At 43.5% G+C, this 24,048-nt stretch overlaps 1 protein-coding gene across 1 annotated transcript in view; it reads right to left on the reverse strand.

Annotated features, from left to right (window-relative positions):
* The window catches only part of PPP1R3A (protein phosphatase 1 regulatory subunit 3A), a 101,959-nt gene extending 79,482 nt beyond the window's left edge, over window positions 1-22,477 (reverse strand). Inside the window, exon 1 of the mRNA XM_040411173.1 lies at window positions 21,663-22,477. Within this exon, the coding sequence (XP_040267107.1) occupies window positions 21,663-22,438 (776 nt within the window). The 5' untranslated portion in view covers window positions 22,439-22,477. The remainder of the gene's footprint in view (window positions 1-21,662) is intronic.
* Window positions 22,478-24,048: the final 1,571 nt, after the last annotated feature.

The raw sequence follows: 24,048 nt of genomic DNA on the forward strand, positions 1-24,048 counted from the left end.
AAATTACTTTGAGAACATCTTAATTTGGAAAAGAAAAATCACATTATTCTTCTCCTTTTAACAAGAAAAAAATAGAAAGCAGGTAATTCAAAGTGAATTGTGCCAATTATAGGCAGCAAAATAATTGTAGCAAATTAGAAAAATAAGGAATCGAGCATAAATTATTTTCAACAGATATAGGGCTTATAAATACAATCAGAAACTGTTTTTAATACTGCATATGTGAAGATGACTTTTCTGGAATGTACTTTAGTTATGGTATAAAATACATTTTCCATATTCCAGAGAAGTGCAGTCACATAGTACAAAAAAAAAATACAGACAAAGGCCTCATGTACACGACCGTGTGCCAGCCTTGCCCAAGCTGCGGACCACAAATTGCAATCCGCAATGCACAGCCATCGACCGTGTGGCTGCTGTCTGCGGACGTGGACCCATTCACTTGAATGGGGTCTGCGATCCACATCCGACTGTCCGTAATGATGCGGTGTACAAACGACCAGTGCCTGAATATTGCGTACCTGCTTTTTGCGGGCCTCAATACGGGCACTGGCCAACAACGGCCGTGTGCATGACACTAAAGGGGCACATTTATCATGACCAACGTTTTACACACTTGTCTTAATCTCTCTCTGCTCACATCTGATGTGATACAATTATTAAGAGGCACGTGCCTCTAAATATTTGTGTCGCATCTTTATAGGTCTGTGCGCCAAAGTGCAGATTTACACCAGCAAGTGAGCTTGTGTAGATTTACACTGTAATTTATGCCACTATCCTGGTGTAGATTGCAGTAAATATGAGGTGCCAGCTACACTGCCCCACACAACCTGCCACTTTGAAAAGTGATGAATGGTGTCTGAAACCCCAGTGTGCCACACTTTGCTGCATCTTGGCACCAGTATTCTCTCGTGCAGGGGATGATAAATGTCCATCAAAATGTTAACAGTGCTAGCTTAAGTATACTTTCATTATAACAGTGTATCATATAATGTACAAATAGATAATAAGACTGTATTACACACCTAGATTTCTATATATATATATATATATATATATATATATAGTAGAAAAAAGGATCAAGGTACCAAGACTTCATTAGTTATCTATAATCGATACCTCCATATAATAGCAGTATGTTTTGTAAAGAGGCTATACTGTATGTGATTATAAAAACTTGATCGCTTTTTGGCTCCCAAAACCTGGGGGCTTTCCGTATTAAATAATTGCCTCGGTTGCAGGAAAGCCTAGTTACACCTAAATGGAATAGGATTTTGTGTTGTGCAGACCTACATTACAACAGCATACAGTATCTCCATTTATAGGGTGCAGGAACCCTCTGTTCTCTGTTCTGTAGATTGTATTGGGAAGGGAAGCTGTGCAAATATGTGAGTTCCTCTAATGCCAAAATATCTTTCCCTTGAATTGTCAATTGTACTAAAATATACACAAAACAGCATCCACTTCAATTTTCTCATATATAACAAATCTTTAAAGGGGTTATCCAAAGAATAAAACATACCCCCCAATGTCCGAGCCCCTTGTATAGATTATGCTTACCCCACGCAATGTGTCACTCCTGATTCCCGCATGGCCACAGCTGCACGGATCAAAACAATCGGCGATGGGGGGCAGCAGCCAATAGCAGGCCACAACGGGGAGAACCTCCCTAGCATCATGGCAGCTGTGCAGGGAACAGGAGCGATGCGGGTGCCAAGGAGCGAGGTAAGTATAATCTATATGAGGGGCCCGGAGATTGGGGGGCATGTTTTATACTTTGAATAAACCCTTTAACCCTGAAACTGTTATTCCAATCTGCCATCAGTATGTTATAGAACAGGAGAAGCTGGATAGATTGATATATAGATTTGGGAGAAAAGATTTTCTATAACATGTATTTTATTTATATAAATGCATGCTCTTTTTGGGCTAAGAAGTTCAGTGGGAGGTCTTACCCAGTGATATACAGTATTTCATGAGTATGGATACATAGCTGTTAGCAATTGAGTGAGACCACCCACTGGACACCTAATCACAAAATGAACAGAGATTTAAATTAATAAAATACAAGTAAGGCTAGGTGCACACTTGCACCTAGATTCTAGTATTCTGTTCCGGCATAGGAATATAAAACCAGAATAGCCAAACCCGGCATATGCTAGACACCCCGAGCACTGCTGTATCCCATTCACTATTATGGGGTCTGCCAACTCCAGTGTGAGTACCGGTATTTTGCAGGTATTTTGCACCATTTATTTTTGCAGGGAGCTGCAATGCAAGCCCATGCCAAAACCTCCACTACCAATGTGCATTTAGCCTTCATTGAATCTCTTCCCACAAAACTATATATTAAAGGGTTTTCCCGCAATTTTAATATTGATAACCTATCCTCAGAATCAGTATTAGATTGGCGGGGGTCCGACACCCGTCACCCCCACTGATCAGCTGTTTGAAGAGAAGGCTGCACTTGTGTGAATGCTACCCCCCTTCATTGTTTACCTGTGATGTCAACAGCGAGCAAGTGTAATTACAAGAAGCCATCCCATTCACTTCTATGGGATAACTTCTTCCCATTCAAGTGTATAGGAATGAGCCGTCCCATCGATGTCGGCGGCGAGCAGGTAAACAATCAAGGGAAGGCTGCACTCGCACAGATCAGTGGGAGTGCTGGGTGTCAGACCCCTGCCGATCTGATATTGGTATTTAGTAGAGATGGGACGGGGGATTAGTCGAATCCACGAATCCCTCGAATCTTGCTGGATTCGTGGGATTCGTGGACTCGAATCCAGACGTAATTTGCCTGAAACGAATCAGACGAATCCCGGTGGGAGGGACTGGGAGGAGGAGCTGGGGGCCGGTGCATTCACTGTCTCCGGCCCCTCCGCTCCAGTACAGTTATAAAATGTGTAATTCTAAGTATTAATAATAATTCATGCTGCCCCGGTTGTAGTACATTCAATATATCCAACTTACAGGGCTCCTGATATTGTAATGCAGGCCGGCCGGGCAGACGAGCGGCAGAGTGACTGACTGACGTCACGTGTCTGCGCCGCCTGCTTCATTCATAAAGCAGGCGGAGCAGGCAGGTGACGTCAGTCAGTCACTCTGCCGCTCGTCTGCCCGGCCGGCCTGCATTACAATATCAGGAGCCCTGTAAGTTGGATATATTGAATGTACTACAGACAGAGGGGGCAGCATGAATTATTCATTATTAATTAAATTACACATTTTATAACTGTACTGGAGCGGTCTGTGGATTACACTGTTATGGGGTGGGGGGGAGGTCTGTGGATGGTACTGTTATGAGGTGGGGGGGGTCTGTGGGTGGCACTGTTATGGGGTGGGGGGGGTGGTCTGTGGATGGCACTGTTATGGGGTGGGGGGGGTCTGTGGATGGCACTGTTATGGGGTGGGGGGGTCTGTGGATGGCACTGTTATGGGGTGGGGGGGGTCTTCGGATGGCACTGTTATGGGGTGGGGGGGTCTGTGGATGGCACTGTTATGGGGTGGGGGGGTCTGTGGATGGCACTGTTATGGGGTGGGGGGGTCTGTGGATGGCACTGTTATGGGGTGGGGGCGTCTGTGGATGGCACTGTTATGGGGTGGGGGGGGTCTGTGGATGGCACTGTTATGGGGTGGAGGGGTCTGTGGATGGCACTGTTATGGGGTGGGGGGGTCTGTGGATGGCACTGTTATGGGGTGGGGGGTCTGTGGATGGCACTGTTATGGGGTGGGGGGTCTGTGGATGGCACTGTTATGGGGTGGGGGGGTCTGTGGATGGCACTGTTATGGGGTGGGGGGGGTCTGTGGATGCCAGGGGGACATTATGGGGGGAGATGGCACTATAATACTGGCACATTGGGGGGGGAGATGGCACTATGATACCGGCACATGGGGGGGAGGAGAGAGGCACTCCGCACTTGATACTGGCACATGATTAGGGGGCCATCTATGGGGACACTTACTGGCACATTATTGGGTGGCACTGTGGGGCCACTTCTTATTGGCACATTATTGGGGGGCACTATGGGGGCATCTACTGAGGCCACAAAGAAGGGGTATTTTATATGGGGTCTCTGTGTGGTACTAGTATTATCAGGGGTATTATCTGTTTCTGCAGTATAGTATTGGGGAGCACAGCGGAACAGTATTGGGGGTGTTAGGATGATTTGTCCAGAAGATGGGAGGATGATGGAAAAGTAGTAAACTAAGATTTCTTTTTTTGTCAAACTGCAGAGACGAAAAATGGCCGAAAAATGGTGTCTGGTCTGAAGGTCTGAAAGGAGAAGATGAGGAAAGAGAACATCTACATCAAAGAGACGTCACTGGATGTAAGAGGTATGTGGCGCTGTATTACCCTGTATGTTCTGTAGTGATAGGAGCAGGGGTCATCGCGGTCATATAGGGTGCGACCGTGACTGGGAGGTGGAGGTTCAGACAAACTGACGCGGTCTGACTTTGTTTCTTACACCGTGCGTTCACACAATTATGTACAGGATTCGTAGGATTCGAGATTCGAAAGATTCGATATATTCGAGAACCTTTTCGGATTCGGATTCGAAAAAAATTGGATTCGTCCCACCTCTAGTATTTAGCTATAAGTTTTAGATATAGATTGAGAATATTAAGATCCAGGAAAACCCCTTTAATCTGCTCCACTCCTCCTCCTCTATAATGTTATTCTGACATTTTAGACTCCCTCTTCCGTGTAACAGGTCTTAAGGTCCATTTAATGAACCATTGGAATAATTAGCCAGTGTAATTCCAAGAAAAGATTAATGAATTAGGTCATTGATACACAATATTGTTGCTCTTGATTGATCTTGCTGTTATAAAAATAATTGCTATTGAGATTCAGTCTACAAATACTAACCAACAATTTTTCAAACCATCAATAATTCAATGGTGGTTTGAAAGATTTTTGCTTGTAAACTGTGGTTTAAAAGAATGCTAGGCAAAACAAAACTCTTCTAACAAGCTCCAAAAGCATTGTTACATAGTGTTACATGTCCGTGTTACACATGTTTGTCAGCAGTTCTCACATACCTTTAGCAGTACTTTTATCATTAGCAGCAGTGTGAATAGGAACTATTCCTACAAGTTCCCCAACAGGGGCCTCTCTCTTTGAAGTGCTCCTTGTTTTTTACAGTGAGCTGTTTCCCAGACCCTCTTCAGTACTCTGAGTGCCTGGTGTACTGGCTCAGATGCTGCATTCAACACTGATTGCGGTATCTGACAGTCACTTTGAGGCCTTACAGGGGTTAATCAGGGGCTAAAAACCCCAAAAATAAATACTCACCTCATCCATTTGCTCGTGGAGAGGCCGCTGCAGTCATCTTGATTGAAGAAAAAAGTGACAAATCTCATGCTAAGAAAGTTAGAAATTAATCTAATTGTCTGTGGCAGTGCAGTTCTGAGAGCTGGTACAGCTTGAGAAAAGTCTTCAAGATGGAAGTGAGAGGTTCATATTATGGAGGATGCTAATCTTAGCTCTTTGGTAGAACAGAGAGCTCGAGTAGGGTGGTAGACAGAAATAAGGGAGGATAGCAGGGGTCAAGTCCTGGGAAAAAAAGTGTGGGAACTCACCCAAGATCCACTGCAACCCCCCCCCCCCCAAAAAAAAAAATATATGTCGCTGAAAATTCAGTGCAACATTTATTGGCCCCCCAGTGCCTCTCATCAGCCCCCCAGTGCCTCTCATCAGCCCCCCAGTCCTCTATATCAGCCCCCAGAGTCTCTCCATTAGCCGCCCAGTGCCTCTTACCAGCCCCCAGGGCCCCATTCACTAGCGCCCAGTGCTGCCCCATCCACCAGCCCCGAGTGCCCCCTCCACCAGCCCCGAGTGCCCCCTCCACCAGCCTCCAGTCAGTGCCTCTCCATTCAGCCTATACGCCTTTAGTATAAAATAAAAAATAAAAAATAAACTTACCTCTCCTGCTCCTGGACGCAGACGCTCCTCTTCTACTGCTGTAGGCTGCGCACGGAGTGACGTCACAGAGCGACTCACTCGGCTCCTGTGCGCAGCCCTTACAGCCGATAGCCGAGGACCAGGAAGGTGGCGGTGAGCAGGGGCGTAGCTATTGCCTCCCTTAGGCAAGTGACAAACTGCCCCCCTCATTCTTAGGCAAGTGACAAACTCAGCTCTGCTACATCTACAATGAGCAACTACAACAAATCTGTAATGCCAAACTGCAGTTCCTCTATGTGATGCCTTGGATAGCTTCCACTGGACCCTGGCTGTGGGTCCAGTGGAAGCTATCCAAGGCATCACAATCACAGAGCTGGTTTTATAGCAGAGCTGGGTTTGTCACTTGCCTAAGATTGAGGAGGAGGGGGGGCAGTTTGTCACTTGCTTAAGGGTAAGGGGGGCCTCCCAACCAGGCTGTGCACATTAATCCTGCCCTGGCTGAGATCACTTTACAGACACTCACTCAGGGAGTCACAGTCGGATGGTCCAGCCACGTGACGGACGCTCACCTCAGTCAGCAGACAGTCGCACTCGTCGCAGGCTGGCTCAGGATAGAAGGAGGGGAGCTCTCAGGCGTCATGAGAGGAGTCACAGTGAGGCAGTCGCAGGCAGCAGCACCGCCCCTCCTCTCTCAGCCTGCCCTGCACAGTGCACTTCACGCAGGGCCTCGCCTCCGCTCCGTCTCCGCCCCCTGTGCCCTGTGAATCTGATTTCAGCCGCGTTCTCATGGCTTGAGGCTGAAAGGGAACGACGTTCCTGCCATGAAAAAAGTGCAGGAACGCCGTTCCCACGCGTTCCCCCTCCACTCGACCCCTGGAGGATAGTTAGTGAGGTGCAGCACTAAGGAAAGTTTTGTGGGTGACAGTGAGAACTTTGAACTGTATTCTGTGGTGTATAGGCAACCTAATAACTGACTGGCACAGGCTAGTGGCATCGGTATATTGGGCAAAAGGATGAGCCTGGCTGCCGCATTTAGGACAGACCAAAGGGGGGAGAGTTTAGTGAGGGGAAGACCATTAGTAATGAGTAAAAATAAAAAGCAATACTTGCCATTGCCTGTTGTGCCAAAGATCTATTAAGAGACCATAGTAAAAGAATTACTAGCCTGGATATATTTAATAACCCTCATAGGTTAGTTTTACAAATTGTAATAATTAGTTCCAAGTTTCAATATAATGTTAAGTACACTGCTCAAAAAAATAAAGCGAACACTTAAACAACACAATGTAACACCAAGTCAATCACACTTCTGTGAAATCAAACTGTCCACTTAGGAAGCAAAACTGAGTGACAATCAATTTCACATGCTGTTGTGCAAATGGGATAGACAACAGGTGGAAATTATAGGCAATTAGCAAGACACCCCCAATAAAGGAGTGGTTCTGCAGGTGGTGACCACAGACCACTTCTCAGTTCCTATGCTTCCTGGCTGATGTTTTGGTCACTTTTGAATGATGGCGGTGCTTTCACTCTAGTGGTAGCATGAGACGGAGTCTACAACCCACACAAGTGGCTCAGGTAGTGCAGCTTATCCAGGATGGCACATCAATGCGAGCTGTGGCAAGAAGGTTTGCTGTGTCTGTCAGCGTAGTGTCCAGAGCATGGAGGCGCTACCAGGAGACAGGCCAGTACATCAGGAGACGTGGAGGAGGCCGTAGGAGGGCAACAACCCAGCAGCAGGACCGCTACCTCCACCTTTGTGCAAGGAGGAGCAGGAGGAGCACTGCCAGAGCCCTGCAAAATGACCTCCAGCAGGCACAAATGTGCATGTGTCTGCTCAAACGGTCAGAAACAGACTCCATGAGGGTGATATGAGGGCCCGACGTCCACAGGTGGGGATTGTGCTTACAGCCCAACACCGTGCAGGACGTTTGGCATTTGCCAGAGAACACCAAGATTGGCAAATTCGCCACTGGCGCCCTCTGCACTTCACAGATGAAAGCAGGTTCACACTGAGCACATGTGACAGACGTGACAGAGTCTGGAGACGCCGTGGAGAACGTTCTGCTGCCTGCAACATCCTCCAGCATGACCGGTTTGGCATTGGGTCAGTAATGGTGTGGGGTGGCATTTCTTTGGAGGGCCGCACAGCCCTCAATGTGCTCGCCAGAGGTAGCCTGACTGCCATTAGGTACCGAGATGAGATCCTCAGACCCCTTGTGAGACCATATGCTGGTGCGGTTGGCCCTGGGTTCCTCCTAATGCAAGACAATGCTAGACCTCATGTGGCTGGAGTGTGTCAGCAGTTCCTGCAAGATGAAGGCATTGATGCTATGGACTGGCCTGCCCGTTCCCCAGACCTGAATCCAATTGAGCACATCTGGGACATCATGTCTCGCTCTATCCACCAACGTCACGTTGCCCCATAGACTGACCAGGAGTTGGCAGATGCTTCAGTCCAGGTCGGGGAGGAGATCCCTCAGGAGACCGTCCGCCACCTCATCAGGAGCATGCACAGGCGTTGTAGGGAGGTCATACAGGCACATGGAGGCCACACACACTACTGAGCCTCATTTTGACTTGTTTTAAGGACATTACATCAAAGTTGGATCAGCCTGTAGTGTGTTTTTCCACTTTAATTTTGAGTGTGAATCCAAATCCAGACCTCCATGGGTTGAAAAATTTGATTTCCATTTTTAAATTTTTGTGTGATTTTGTTGTCAGCACATTCAACTATGTAAAGAACAAAGTATTTCAGAAGAATATTTAATTAACTCAGATTTAAGATGTGTTATTTTTGTGTTCCCTTTATTTTTTTGAGCAGTGTACTAAAAAAAACTTCTAGTAGTCCTTTGTTATCACATCCAGTTTCTTAGTTTTTTTTCTTAGCAGTGCTATCACATTTATCAGTTGCATCTGGAAATATTTTATATCTTTTTGCTTGAGCTGAACAAAACTTTGGGCACTTCACCGATATACATAGCTGCATGCAGAACATTAAAAACCTAACATCTGACTGGTCATCACTTTAGATTTGTGAATGACCTATTAAGATCTTGTATCAGGTTAGGCCTGGGTCAACAGGGAAGAGAGAACGGAAGGTGGCAAGGGAATAAAGAAGAACAAGTAGATGTAAAAAAAAGCAGTGGGAACTGCATATATATATTTATATTTATAACGCACACACATAAATTAGTGAAAATACAACCTACGTAACACAGAGGGCTATACAGGCACTGAAATTCATCCCTGGCATTTTAAAACAGACCCTAATCCAACCAACCCCAAGCCCTAGCACTAAAGACATATTTGAATGGATATTATAGTCAGTGCTACCACACATATAGGATAATACAGCCTGTTCCCAGTAGTAATAGCGCCTCCTAAAGTGTCTATAGGGCCAAAGTAGTTGTAATGCACCAATGTATTGCCTCCAATAGTTATAATGCCCTCTGTATTGCCTCTGTACTTATAGTATCCCCCAGTACTGCCTCCAGTAGTTAGTGTTCCCCTGTAGTGCCTGAAGTGGTGCCCCGAGTAGTTATAAGGCCATTTTATAGTGCTCCTGTAGTTATAATGCCACCTGTATGGCCCCAGTACTTATCTCCTCCTGTAGTGCCTTCATAATAAGGCCCCTTTATAGTGCTTCAGTACTTATAATGCTCCCCTGTATTGTCCCAGTACTTATGTCCCCCTGTAATTCCCCCAGTAGTTATTCTTCTCCCAAAGTGACAAAGTGCCCCAAAAGTGTGCCACCTGAGTTCCACTCCAAGTTTGAGTTTGCAAAGCAGACCAAAGCCTCTTTCGGCATGTGGTCGAAGCAGCCTGCATCCTGGCACAGCCAGTCACTAAGAAGTCAGTTGTGATGATGTCATAGCTTCTTGACCTCCTCTACTGCCTCATGTGCCTAATAAATTACCCCATTTGTCCCTGCTCACTGACCAGCATGGCCAGCGCTGTCAGTGAGCTTTCCCGACGGCTGGTTAATCACATAGCGTGCCGGAAGCACAGGGGTAGAGCGCACTGACATCGCTCACCACGCTAGTCAGTAAGCAGGAACAAAGTTTATATACAGTTGCAAGAAAAAGTATGTGAACCCTTGGGAATGATATGGATTTCTGCACAAATTGGTCATAAAATGTGATCTGATCTTCATCTAAGTCACAACAATAGACAATCACAGTCTGCTTAAACTAATAACACACAAAGAATTAAATATTACCATGTTTTTATTGAACACACCATGTAAACATTCACAGTGCAGGTGGAAAAAGTATTTGAACCCCTAGACTAATGACATCTCCAAGAGCTAATTGGAGTGAGGTGTCAGCCAACTGGAGTCCAATCAATGAGATGAGATTGGAGGTGTTGGTTACAGCTGCCCTGCCCTATAAAAAACACACACCAGTTCTGGGTTTGCTTTTCACAAGAAGCATTGCCTGATGTGAATGATGCTTCACACAAAAGAGCCCTCAGAAGACGTACGATTAAGAATTGTTGACTTGCATAAAGCTGGAAAGGGTTATAAAAGTATCTCCAAAAGCTTTGCTGTTCATCAGTCCACGGTAAGACAAATTGTCTATAAATGGAGAAAGTTCAGCACTGCTGCTACTCTCCCTAGGAGTGGCCGTCCTGTAAAAATGACTGCAAGAGCACAGCGCAGACTGCTCAATGAGGTGAAGAAGAATCCTAGAGTGTCAGCTAAAGACTTACAAAAGTCTCTGGCATATGCTAACATCCCTGTTAGTGAATCTACGATATGTAAAACACTAAACAAGAATGGATTTCATGGAAGGATACCACAGAGGAAGCCACTGGTGTCCAAAAAAAACATTGCTGTACGTTTACAGTTTGCACAAGAGCACCTGGATGTTCCACAGCAGTACTGGCAAAATATTCTGTGGACAGATGAAACCAAAGTTGAGTTGTTTGGAAGAAACACACAACACTATGTGTGGAGAAAAAGAGGCACAGCACACCAACATCAAAACCTCATCCCAACTGTGAAGTATGGTTGTGGGGGCATCATGGTTTGGGGCTGCTTTGCTGCATCAGGGCCTGGACAGATTGCTATCATCGAAGGAAAAATGAATTCCCAAGTTTATCAAGAGATTTTGCAGGAGAACTTAAGGCCATCTGTCCACCAGCTGAAGCTCAACAGAAGATGGGTGTTGCAACAGGACAACGACCCAAAGCATCAAAGTAAATCAACAACATAATGGCTTAAACAGAAGAAAATACGCCTTCTGGAGTGGCCCAATCAGAGTCCTGACCTCAACCCAAATGAGATGCTGTGGCATGACCTCAAGAAAGCGATTCACACCAGACATCCCAAGAATATTGCTGAATTGAAACAGTTCTGTAAAGAGGAATGGTCAAGAATTACTCCTGACCGCTGTGCACGTCTGATCTGCAACTACAAGAAAATGTTTGGTTGAAGTTATTGCTGCCAAAGTAGGTTCAACCAGTTATTAAATCCAAGGGTTCACATACTTTTTCCACCTGTACTGTGAATGTTTACATGGTGTGTTCAATAAAAACATGGTAACATTTAATTCTTTGTGTTTTATTAGTTTAAGCAGACTGTGATTGTCTATTGTTGTGACTTAGATGAAGATCAGATCACATTTTATGACCAATTTGTGCAGAAATCCATATAATTCCAAAGGGTTCACATACTTTTTCTTGCAACTGTATTTTCTTATATAGTAATATATATATATATATATATATATATATATATATATATATATATATATATACACTGCGTGCAGAATTATTAGGCAAATGAGTATTTTGACCACATCATCCTCTTTATGCATGTTGTCTTACTCCAAGCTGTATAGGCTCGAAAGCCTACTACCAATTAAGCATATTAGGTGATGTGCATCTCTGTAATGAGAAGGGGTGTGGTCTAATGACATCAACACCCTATATCAGGTGTGCATAATTATTAGGCAACTTCCTTTCCTTTGGCAAAATGGGTCAAAAGAAGGACTTGACAGGCTCAGAAAAGTAAAAATAGTGAGATATCTTGCAGAGGGATGCAGCACTCTTAAAATTGCAAAGCTTCTGAAGCGTGATCATCAAACAATTAAGCGTTTCATTCAAAATAGTCAACAAGGTCGCAAGAAGCGTGTGGAAAAACCAAGGCGCAAAATAACTGCCCATGAACTGAGAAAAGTCAAGCGTGCAGCTGCCAAGATGCCACTTGCCACCAGTTTGGCCATATTTCAGAGCTGCAACATCACTGGAGTGCCCAAAAGCACAAGGTGTGCAATACTCAGAGACATGGCCAAGGTAAGAAAGGCTGAAAGACGATCACCACTGAACAAGACACACAAGCTGAAACGTCAAGACTGGGCCAAGAAATATCTCAAGACTGATTTTTCTAAGGTTTTATGGACTGATGAAATGAGAGTGAGTCTTGATGGGCCAGATGGATGGGCCCGTGGCTGGATTGGTAAAGGGCAGAGAGCTCCAGTCCGACTCAGACGCCAGCAAGGTGGAGGTGGAGTACTGGTTTGGGCTGGTATCATCAAAGATGAGCTTGTGGGGCCTTTTCGGGTTGAGGATGGAGTCAAGCTCAACTCCCAGTCCTACTGCCAGTTTCTGGAAGACACCTTCTTCAAGCAGTGGTACAGGAAGAAGTCTGCATCCTTCAAGAAAAACATGATTTTCATGCAGGACAATGCTCCATCACACGCGTCCAAGTACTCCACAGCGTGTCTGGCAAGAAAGGGTATAAAAGAAGAAAATCTAATGACATGGCCTCCTTGTTCACCTGATCTGAACCCCATTGAGAACCTGTGGTCCATCATCAAATGTGAGATTTACAAGGAGGGAAAACAGTACACCTCTCTGAACAGTGTCTGGGAGGCTGTGGTTGCTGCTGCATGCAATGTTGATGGTGAACAGATCAAAACACTGACAGAATCCATGGATGGCAGGCTTTTGAGTGTTCTTGCAAAGAAAGGTGGCTATATTGGTCACTGATTTGTTTTTGTTTTGTTTTTGAATGTCAGAAATGTATATTTGTGAATGTTGAGATGTTATATTGGTTTCACTGGTAAAAATAAATAATTGAAATGGGTATATATTTGTTTTTTGTTAAGTTGCCTAATAATTATGCACAGTAATAGTCATCTGCACACACAGATATTCCCCTAAAATAGCTAAAACTAAAAACAAACTAAAAACTACTTCCAAAAATATTCAGCTTTGATATTAATGAGTTTTTTGGGTTCATTGAGAACATGGTTGTTGTTCAATAATAAAATTAATCCTCAAAAATACAACTTGCCTAATAATTCTGCACTCCCTGTATATATATATATATCATGCATTATTACTTTATTTGCTCCACTGTATGAGGGAGCAGCGAGCAGAGATCCTGTTAGCACTGTCCTGTTAGGAAGACAGATATCCCTTAGCAGCGGCTCTAGATAAGATTGCTGCTAAGGGGCATTCAGCCCTAGTTTTCTAGTATAAATAAAGGTTTTCTCCAAATAAAGTATATTACAAAGATGTTCCCTATGCCTGTCTCTACCCATTATCAAAAAGAAGAAAAAAATATGACAGTTACTCTTTAAATCAGCAGGCTCCGACTGAACCGATGTGTGTAGATGACTTTAGCCTCTGCTACAAAGGAGAACTACTAAATTGTATTTGCTGTGTTTCTAATGGTTAAATGTCTGTATATGAGCATGATATAAAAGAATCTTCAGTATTTGAAAACAAGATGTTAGGAAATGTTTCTGTTGGTCTCCCCGTTCCAGATACAGCACATGAGCATTTACTTGAGTTGTTTGTACTTGACAACCTCACTTACACTCCACTACTGTAAAGTTCAACATGATCTACTTAAAAATGTAGGTTTAGTTATGTCTAACATTTTTAAAGGGAACCTGTCACCTCCAAAGCACATTTTAAACCCCCCCCAGTGTGCTCCTAATCATGTTTTTCATTCCTTCACTGGTTGTTGTATACTTTATAAAAACGCTGTTTTAATCTGTGTTTTTGATATCCTCAGAGTCAGCTTGAAGTCAAGGGGGCAGCGGCCTCCTTGCTTCAAGTCAAGCTAAACCCACCCCTTACCCATCCTCCCTTTACTGTGATTGACATTCTGCTGTGAGGCTGAGATCGTGCAAGTCTCGCGCATGCGCGGTGCGCTCCTTGTCACTGTGCGATCCCGTCTCTGGCTCCCGCACTGAACCGGCCGCTACCCTCTCTCTGCGCATGCGCCGGGCTTTTCCATCGTGCGCGCGTTCTCCACTCATGCGCGGAGAGAGGAAAGAGGCCTGCTGAGTGCGGGAGCCGGAGACGGGATCGCGTAGTGACAAGGAGCGCACCACGCATGCACGAGACTTGCACGTGGCCCCGCCAAAAAAATATAGCATGTCCTATTCTTGTCCGTTTTGCGGACAAGAATTGTCATTTCTACAATGGGCCGCCTGTTCCGTTCCGCAAATTGCGGAAGGCACACGGGCAGCTTCCGTTTTTTGCGGATCTGCGGTTTGCATGAGGCCTAAAACAGCGTTTTTATAAAGTATACAACAAGTGGAGGAATGAAAAACATGATTAGGAACACACTGGGGGCTACCGTGTTTTGGAGGTGACAGGTTCCCTTTAATATTGACGTTTTCACAGGACAGTGGGCAGAACCACGAAGGTCATTTTTTTACAAACCAATAGTTAAAGGCATCCAGTACCATTTGTCTGTAGCAGAGATGCAACCTAAAGTTGGAGAGTGTTTTACCACTTTAAAAGAAGCTCTTCTTCCTTGTTAAGGCGCATTTTTACTGCAGACAATGATCGGGATAGGAAGTGTTCCATTCCAACAATTGCCTGCTCATCAGAGTAAAGAGCTTCATTTACATGTAGCAATCACCTCCATTGTTTGGAAATGAGTAATGGCTATTGCCATCGTTCATTCTCATAAAAAAAAAATTGTTTCTGGGCATGATCTGCTGTGCCAAAACGATTGAAGTGACAGATTTTTCACCAGCGTTTTGCTCACTCATCTGGTGATCAGAAGCACCCTTGCATATTTTATGTTTTTAGGAGCGTTTGTTTCCTATAATCTGCCTGACAATTAGGCAGTGTAAATGCACCTAATGGAAATCAGGATAATCAATAAGAAAATGATTTGCTAGGAGCAAAAAGATTTATGGACTAAAAGACCCAAGTACAGATTTTCTCATCAAGCCGTACTTCAGAGACTCTTGGTTTCCATGACAAGCTTGAAACTGAGGATTGTGCTGCATTTGTGCTATAGACGAAAGCTTAAAATAAATATAGCACATTGTAAAATAATAGCAATGTATGTCAATTAAGCACTGGGTGGGAGATTTATCAAGCCCAGCACTCCAGAATTTTGGCTTCAAAAAGTCACAAAAGAGAGCCTTTGCGACTTTCTGGGCTTCCTTGCTCAAAAATGTACAACTTTTTCTGATTTTACACCACTCAATCCAGTCTAGAAAAAGTGGGTATGATTTACTAAATTAATGAGATGTAGGCCAGATTTAAAGGGGTTGTCTCACTTCAGTAAGTGGCATTTATCATGTAGAGAAAGTTAATACCAGGCACTTCCTAATGTATTGTGATTGTCCATATTGCTTCCTTTGCTGGCTGGATTAATTTTTCTGTCACATTATACACCGCTCGTTTCCTTGGTTACGACCACCCTGCAATCCATCAGCGGTGGCCGTGCTTGCACACTATAGGAAAAAGTGCTGGCCTGTCTGGTGGCTGGGAATGTGGGAGCTCACATACATGTAGGCTGGCGATTTTTTTCTATAGTGTGCAAGCATGGCGATCCCTTTAAGGAATTATAAAGGCCCACAAATGTTTCAAGTTCACTCCAACACGTTCAGTGGTTGAAAAACTGGAGTAACATCTCTATACATATTTAAAGAGGACCAGTCACCACGAAATGCAATCTGCAGCCAGCATGTTATAGAACAGATGAAACAGAGCAAAGTGATTTATAGTTTTGTGGGAAAAGATTTAGTAAAACATTTAAATTATACAATTAAACCTCTGCTCATTCTATATCACTCCTGTGTAAAAGTATCAGACTGACAGCTATCGATGTATACACACTAACACAGAGAATGCTATCAATCACTAAGACCTCCCCCATGTGCAACTATCAGTAACTGACAGCTATCTATGTATACACACTTACACAGAGAATGCTATCAATCACTGATAACACCTCCCCTGTGTACTGACAGCTATCTCTGTTTACACACTTACAGATGTAGCAGAGCTAAAATTGACATGGCACAAAGTTATCTAGCAACCAAAGCTATTGAGATTGAAAAAGTCAATTAACATTTTCTTGTCATTGGTAACGCATTAACCATCAAGTTTAGCTTGGCTGCATCTGTAAACAGGGAATGCTATCAATCAATGATAATAATTCACTGTGTACAGCGATCAGTGACTGACAGCTATGTATACATACTTACACAGATAATGGTATCAATCACTGATGACACCTTCCCCAATGTTCAACTGTGAATGACTGACATCTATCTCTGTATGCATACTTACATAGAGAATACCATTAATCACTGATAACACCTTCCCATGCATAACTATCAGTGACTGACAGCTATCTATGTATGCACATTTACACAGACAATGCTATCAATCACTGATAACACCTCCCCCATGTACAACTGTCAGTGACTGACAGCTATCTATGTATATACACTTATACAGGGAATGTTATCAATCACTGATAATATCCCCCCCCCCATGTCCAGCTATCAGAGACTGATAATTATCTGTGTATACACACTTACACAGAGTATGCTATCAATCACTATTAACACCTCCCTTGTGTAAAACTATCAGTGACTGGCAGCTATCTATGTATACTCACTTATACAGAGAATACTATCAATCACTGATAACACCTACCATATATACAACTATCAGTGATTGACAACTATCTATGTATGCACACTTACACAGAGAATGCTATAAAACACTGATAACACCTCCCTGTGTATAACTATCAGTGATTGACAACTATCTATGTATGCACACTTACACAGAGAATGCTATAAAACACTGATAACACCTCCCCTATGTACATCTATTAGTGACTGCCAACTATTTACCGTATTTTTTGCCCCATAAGATGCCTTTTCCCCCCAAAAGTGGGGGGAAAATGCCCCTGCATCTTTTGGGGTGAATACTAATGAAGCGCTCTGTACTCACCGCTTCCTGGTCCTCGGCTGTCGGCTGTGAAGGCTGCGCACAGTGTGAGGGCACTCTATGACCCCATGCTGTGCGCGCCGGATCACAGCACAGCTGACAGCAGGAAGACAAAGTGCGCTGAAGGTGAGGAGTGGCGACGTCCAGGAGCAGGAGAAGTAAGTGTTTATTTTATTTTATATGCGCTGTGGCACTGGGGCTCATACTGGGGGCATAATAAATGGCACTGGGGGCATAATAAATAGCACCGGGGGCTCATAATGGAGGCTCATAAATGGCATGGGGGGGGTCATAAATGGCACTGGCGCTCATAACTGGCATGGGGGCTAATAATGGGGTATCATAACTGGCATGGGGACTAATGGGAGCTCAAAAATGGCATGGGGCTCATAATGTGGGCTCAAATGGCAGGGGGGGCTGATATGAGGCATGGGGGTCTGATCTGATGTCTTACTGGGGTCTTATTAACATTGGGGTCTGATCTGAGGTCTGATTAAGGGGCTTAATAACATTGGGGGTCTGATTGGGGCTGTCAGATGAGGTCTGATTAATATTATGGGTTTGATTGCTGGCCTGATCTGAGATCTAATGAAACACATTTTTTTCTTATTGTCCTCCTCTAAAACCTAGGTGCGTCTTATGGGCCGGTGAATCTTATAGGGCGAAAAAAAAACGCCCTTACACAGAGAATGCTATCATTCACTGATAACACCTACCATGTGTAAAGCTATCAGTAATTGACAGCTATGTATACACACTTACACAGAGAATGCTATCAATCACTTATAAGATGCCCTTGTGTACAACTAAAGTCAGAAAAGTCAGAGTATTATATTTGTAATAAATGCATTTTTAATGAATCTTTTCAAACAAAAAGTTTGCTCAGTTTCTCCTGCCCTATAATATGCTGCCTGCAGATTTAACTGCATTTTGTAGTGCCAGGTCCTCTTTTAAGGAGTTTTACTGGGAGTTCAATATTGATGGCCTATCCTCAGGATTTATTTACTGATCAGCTGTTTGAAGAGGCTGTGGTGCTCTGATGAGTGCTGTGGTCTTCTCATAGAGTACCAAGCACAGTGCCATACATTGTACAGTGACTGTGATTGGTATTGCAGCCCAGGCCCATTCACTTGAATGGGCCTAAGCTTCAAATTGACCATGTGGCCAATGAACATGACATCACTGGCCTAGGAAGAGGTTGCGGTCTCCACATGTAACATTCGTGAAATACCAGCTGGCCACTCAATGCATTATTTGGTGGGTCATATATATTTATAGATCATAAATGCTGTATTAGATACAGGAAACACAGCTACAGAAATTAGATCATTGTATGTCTCTACATTTTAGAGTCTTTCTTTTGTGGCCAGTTGATTCATAACTTTCAGGATTAAATTTAGAAGCTGATTACATTTACCCAATGTTTTTTCAATCTATTACATTTCCACCATTCAGAGACCTGATGACTGACAGTCTAATGACAGTATTGTATAAATACGAAAGGAAACTGGGTGTCTTATCAAAGTCAATATCTGTTTTTGGGGGTGAATCCATAGAAATTGTTTTATTGTTTTTGTCTAACTGAACAAACAGGGATAGAGGCAGGGTCGGACTAGTAAAGTAGTCAGTTGACAGCTTGTATAACAGTGTAAATTTAGTGTGCCCTCAAAATAACTCAACACACAAGTATTAATGTCTAAACCGCTGGCAACAAAAGTGAGTACACCCCTAAGTGAAAATGGACAAATTGTGCCCAAAGTATCAATATTTTGTGTGGCCACCATTATTTTCGAGCATTGCCTTAACTTTCTTTGGCATGGAGTTCAGTAGAGCTTCAAAGATTCCCACTGGAATCTTAGTCCACTCCTCCATGACAACATCACAGAGCTGGTCGATGTTGGAGACCTTGCACTCCTCTAACTTCCATTTGAGGATGCCCCATAGATGCTCAATAGGGTTTAGGTCTGGAGACATGATTGGCCAGTCCAGCACCTTTACCCTCATTTTTTTTTAGTAAGGCAGTGGTCGTCTTGGAGGTGTGTTTGGGGTCCATATCCTGTTGGAATACCGCCCTACAGCCCAGTTTCCGAAGGGAGGGGATCATGATCTGCTTTAGTATTTTACAGTACATGTTGGAATTCATGGCTTGCTCAATGAACTGTAGCTCCCCACAGCCAGCTGCACTAATACAGCCCCAAACCATGACCTTCCCTTGACTGTAGGCAAGACACACTTGTCTTTTTACTGCTCACCCTGCGCCAGACACTGTTGACACCATCTGAGCCAAATAAGTTTATATTGGTCTCATCAGACCACAAGACATGGTTCTAGTAATCCATGTCCTTAGTCTGCTTGTCTTCACTGTTTACAGGCTTTCTTGTGCATCATCTTTAAAAGAGGCTTCCTTCTGGAACGACAGCCATGCAGAACAATTTGATGCAGTGAGCGGTGTATGGTCTGAGCACTGACAAGCTGACCCCCACCCCTTTAACTTCTGCAGCAATGCTGGCAGCACTCATATGTCTTTTTTTAAAAAACACCCTCTGGATATGGCGCTGAGCACGTGCACTCAGCTTATGTGGTTGACCATGGCAAGGCCTGTTCTGAGTGGAACCTGTCTTGTTAAACAGCTATATAGTCCTGGCCACCGTGCTGCAGCTCAGTTTCAGGATGTTGGCAATCTTCTTATAGCCTAGGCCATCTTTATGTAGAGCAACAATTCTTTTTTTCAGATCCTCAGAGAGTTCTTTGCCATGCGGTTTAGACATTAATGGCTGTGTGAGTTATTTTGAGGTCACCCCAAATTTACACTGTTATACAAGCTGTACACTGACTACTTTACATTGTATCAAAGTGTCAAATCTTCCGTGTTGTCCCTTGAAAAGATATAATAAAATATTTATAAAAATGTGAGGGGTGTACTCACATTTGTGAGATACTGTATTTATGGAGGGACATATACTTTTCCTTACTTTCCATACCATTATCTATGCAATGCATATGTATACAGTCAGTGCCCACTATAACAGATCTGAGTCTTAAGTTAAACTATCTTAGTTAGCAATACATTACTAATAATTGAATGACTACAAAGCTTAAAATTCAATGACTGTAAAGCTCACTACAAAACAACTGTGCTAAGGCTTTTTTTTAATTAATGCTTGGTCACACAGGTGTTATAGAAGTTTGTATAACAGTATGCTATAGTGATACGGTGCTTCCCTTAATTTACCTTGTGTTTTTTATTTTGTGGTGCTAGGAGAAGAGATGTTGTTGCAAGTGGCGTTTTTAGGTTCACCTTACAACTTTCTGGAAAAGGGGGTGTGGTGAGGTTGGGGCCAGTGGGCCCACATATTTATTTTAATCCATGCCAGTTTTCTGGTGTAAAAAGTAGGGTGGCCACTGGCTTCACCCACGAAAGCCGGACCTCACCGGCCACGCCCCCCAACTGATAAACCACTCCCGCATAAGTGAAACCACACACCCGCCTGCGTGAAGCCACGTCCCCCCCCATCGCCGGCCGGGAAAAAAACGGGGGGAGGAGAGGGAAGAAATGTCTGAGTGGAAGGTGAGCTGGGGCAGCCGGGGTGCTCCTCTCCCCCTCAGTCAGCCACAGGGAGCCATGTCTGCGGCTCTAGTGATTGATTGGGGGTGAGTGAAGCCTCAGTCAGTCGCTGCAGCTCATGCTTGTGCTGTCTGAGCGTGAGCTACTGAAAGGGTGGACATCCCTGTGTCCGTCCAGGCCCTGCACCGGACAGAGGACAGGGAACCATAAAACCGGACGTCTGGCCACCCTAGTAAAAAGTCAGAAATCTACAGCAGCTCTGAGCTGCAGAAGATTTCCTTTTAGGCGCATGGATAGTCGGAGATGTACCTAATGGATTATGAGGTTTGTACCTCTTCTGACAGTACAGGGAAGATCATAGACTTAAACACTGGTCTATGATGAAGCTCCCCCACTGTGTACAGAGCTGGAAGTGACTGCTCCGTACACTTTGTAGTGGCTGTGCGGGGGTACTGCAGCTCAGCTTTTATAGAAGGGAATGGGAGCTGAGCTGCAGTTTGCCGGTCCAGGAAAGTACACAGTATACAGAGCTTTCTGCTTCCATTCTGTACACTGTATAGTTTCCAGTGGCACGGCTGCCTGAAACAGATGATCAGCAGCGCAGTCGGGTGTTGGACAGTCTCATATAACTGTCCTATCCTGAGGACAGGTCATCATTATTAGTAGCCCAGACAACCCCTTTAAGAAAATTAGTATATGTACAATTACTTAGAAAGCATATTTTTACAATCTTCAGCAGAATTTTGTATTAATAACCGTTTAAAAGTTGGTTGTACCTACAGAAGGATGCATGTGTCTGCTGCACCTGATTTTTCATAATGGTGAATAATAAAACTGTGTGTGCAAAGAAAAGTACACTAGTTTATTTACAAATCCACCTAGAAAACAGGGAACTATACAAATACATGATATGGCTATAGCATAGCCAATTATACACAGCTTTATTACTAGGCTTACCTTAGTGATGGCTTTAAACAGCTTTTCTTATTTTTGTCTATTACCTCATTTGACTGCTTATCAATTTCTACATTTTCTTCCTTCTTGTGGCATGTTAGCACATAATTATGTCCATCATTGTTATCCCAAAAGGCACCAACTGGTGTTTCATAACATATACAGAAATCCACTCTTGCTCCCTCTTTTTGATATGGGCTGACCAATGATATTGTAAAGAAAAATTGATCTGTCTCCCCATTATAAGAATCAGGTACATATTCTGCCAGTAGGTCATAAAAGCTTTTCCAGTTATCAAGAGACATTCTGACGTAGACTTGTTTTTCAAAGCAAAAATTCAGAACTCGAATAATTCCCTTCATGCATGTTGTGCCTGGTATAAAATCCACTGATTCCAGGGTGACTTTTTTTGCATGCAGCCTTTCCATAATGCCACCAACCGAGGGTAATATAAAGCTTGGAGTGAAATAAAATTCCTCAATTTTAACGCTTTCCATCACAAGATTTGGAATTACAGTTGGAATTTCCCATGTGTCAAACTCTTTAACCGATACCAGATCGAATCCAAATGCATCTGCAAAGGACACTTTCCTTGCAACTGTAGGTGGTGGCTCCAGGTCTCCATCGTCAGAAGACACAGAGTTACGTCTTCTGGGAAGTGGAGATAGACGAGGTTTGATTGTAGTTTTTAAGTCCTCCTCATCTGTAGTAGAATCATTTATACTTGGAAGTTCTAACATGTTATCTTTACTTGCATTACTTTCTTCAAAACTCTCCATCTTTCTCCTAGATGTGTACAGGAGACAAACGGGACAGCTACTGACTGCTGGCATTTGAGACTGATGACTTAGGATGAGGATTAACATTACACATGACATTGCAAAGGGTAGTCAGGCCTATTAATAAGTTTGGTGGCTTGTAAACTATGCTGGCCTTTCACCTAAAGGTTTAACTACTGATGCACTCCGTTTTACTTACTAACTTCAAAATCAAACCAGTTCATGCATTTTTATTCACAAACATAATTTACTTAGTTTTATTGCATAGCTACAAGAAATTGTTTATGTGCATTTGCTACACACACAAATACTGTAAACTTAGGGCTGTATTACACTGGCCGATGGTAAACCAGATCATGGCTAATGAGCGTTTGCAGGAGCCCTCATTACCGATCATATGGCTGTGTAATACTGCTGTAGATTACCTGATGAATGAACAAACGCTTATTGGGCAATTTTAAAGTTTGCTTAAGAATCATTGTTTGCTGGCAGCAGATGTCTAATCACAATCTGCTGCCAGCAAACAATCAATTAGGATGGGGACGAGCATTTTCATTAGCAATTCCTCCTCCCCATACTGTGGAGGAGATCGCTGCATGTAATAGCCGGAAAGGTACACTTCCTTCTCGACAATCACCTGCAAAATGTAATACAGCCCTAACTTAAAATTACTCCTATCCACAATCACCAGTAAATACATATATAGCTAGTTGATGGAAGTTAATATAAAATAAACTCTAGACGGAGCCTTAAGAGTATGGCCACGTGTAGCAGGTCCGATCTGGCTGAAATTTTTTCCTGCAAAAACCTCCAGAAATTATCTGTTTTTTGCAGCAGCAATGCTGCGGTCATCCCGGCGAGGCTCCCACTGCCTTCAGCCTGGATCAACAATTGATATACCTGTGGATTGAAAACCTGCAGTGTAATTCTGTTTACACTGTGCGCTCTCTCTGCAGCATGTGAATAGTAAGGATATGTCCACACCAGAAATAAAATAAGCTGATTTGTTGTATTATACTATAGCAGGCCTGGGAGCCTTAAGGGGGTTTTCCAGGACTGATATTGAGACCTATCCTGAGGCCATTTATATAGGTTGTTTTATGTTTTACTACTCAATAAAACATTTTTAATAAAAAAATAAAAACCTTAAAAATGTTTTCCTTTGCCTCACCATATTCTGGTAGCCCTAACATTTTTATTTTGTGTAAGGTCTTATTTTTTGTGGAGCGAGCTTTAGTTTTTGTTGGTATCATTTTGGTACATATGAATTTTTGATCACTTTTTATTTAATAGTTTTTTGACTGGCAGCATGACAAAAAAAATGAAAATTGGCTATTTTTTACCATTGAAGTGTAAATGTTTCAGTTTAAAAATTCTTCTTAGCAAAGCTCTAATCTGTCTTCAGTCTAACAAGTCAGATAGGCAGGGGGATGGGCAGTGATAGTTAGGGCACATGTACAACAGTATAACAATAGCAAAGACAGGTGCACTCTGCGGTCTTACTAAACCCTCAAACTGATTTTAAAATTGTGAGATTAGCCAACATGTCCTACGGTGTAGGACATGTCTGAGCCCGAGCACCGCACCAAGGTTTCTCAAGTAGCTCGGGA

Source organism: Bufo bufo, chromosome 1 (genome assembly GCF_905171765.1).
Source record: "Bufo bufo chromosome 1, aBufBuf1.1, whole genome shotgun sequence".
Classification (NCBI taxonomy): Eukaryota; Metazoa; Chordata; class Amphibia; order Anura; family Bufonidae; genus Bufo; species Bufo bufo.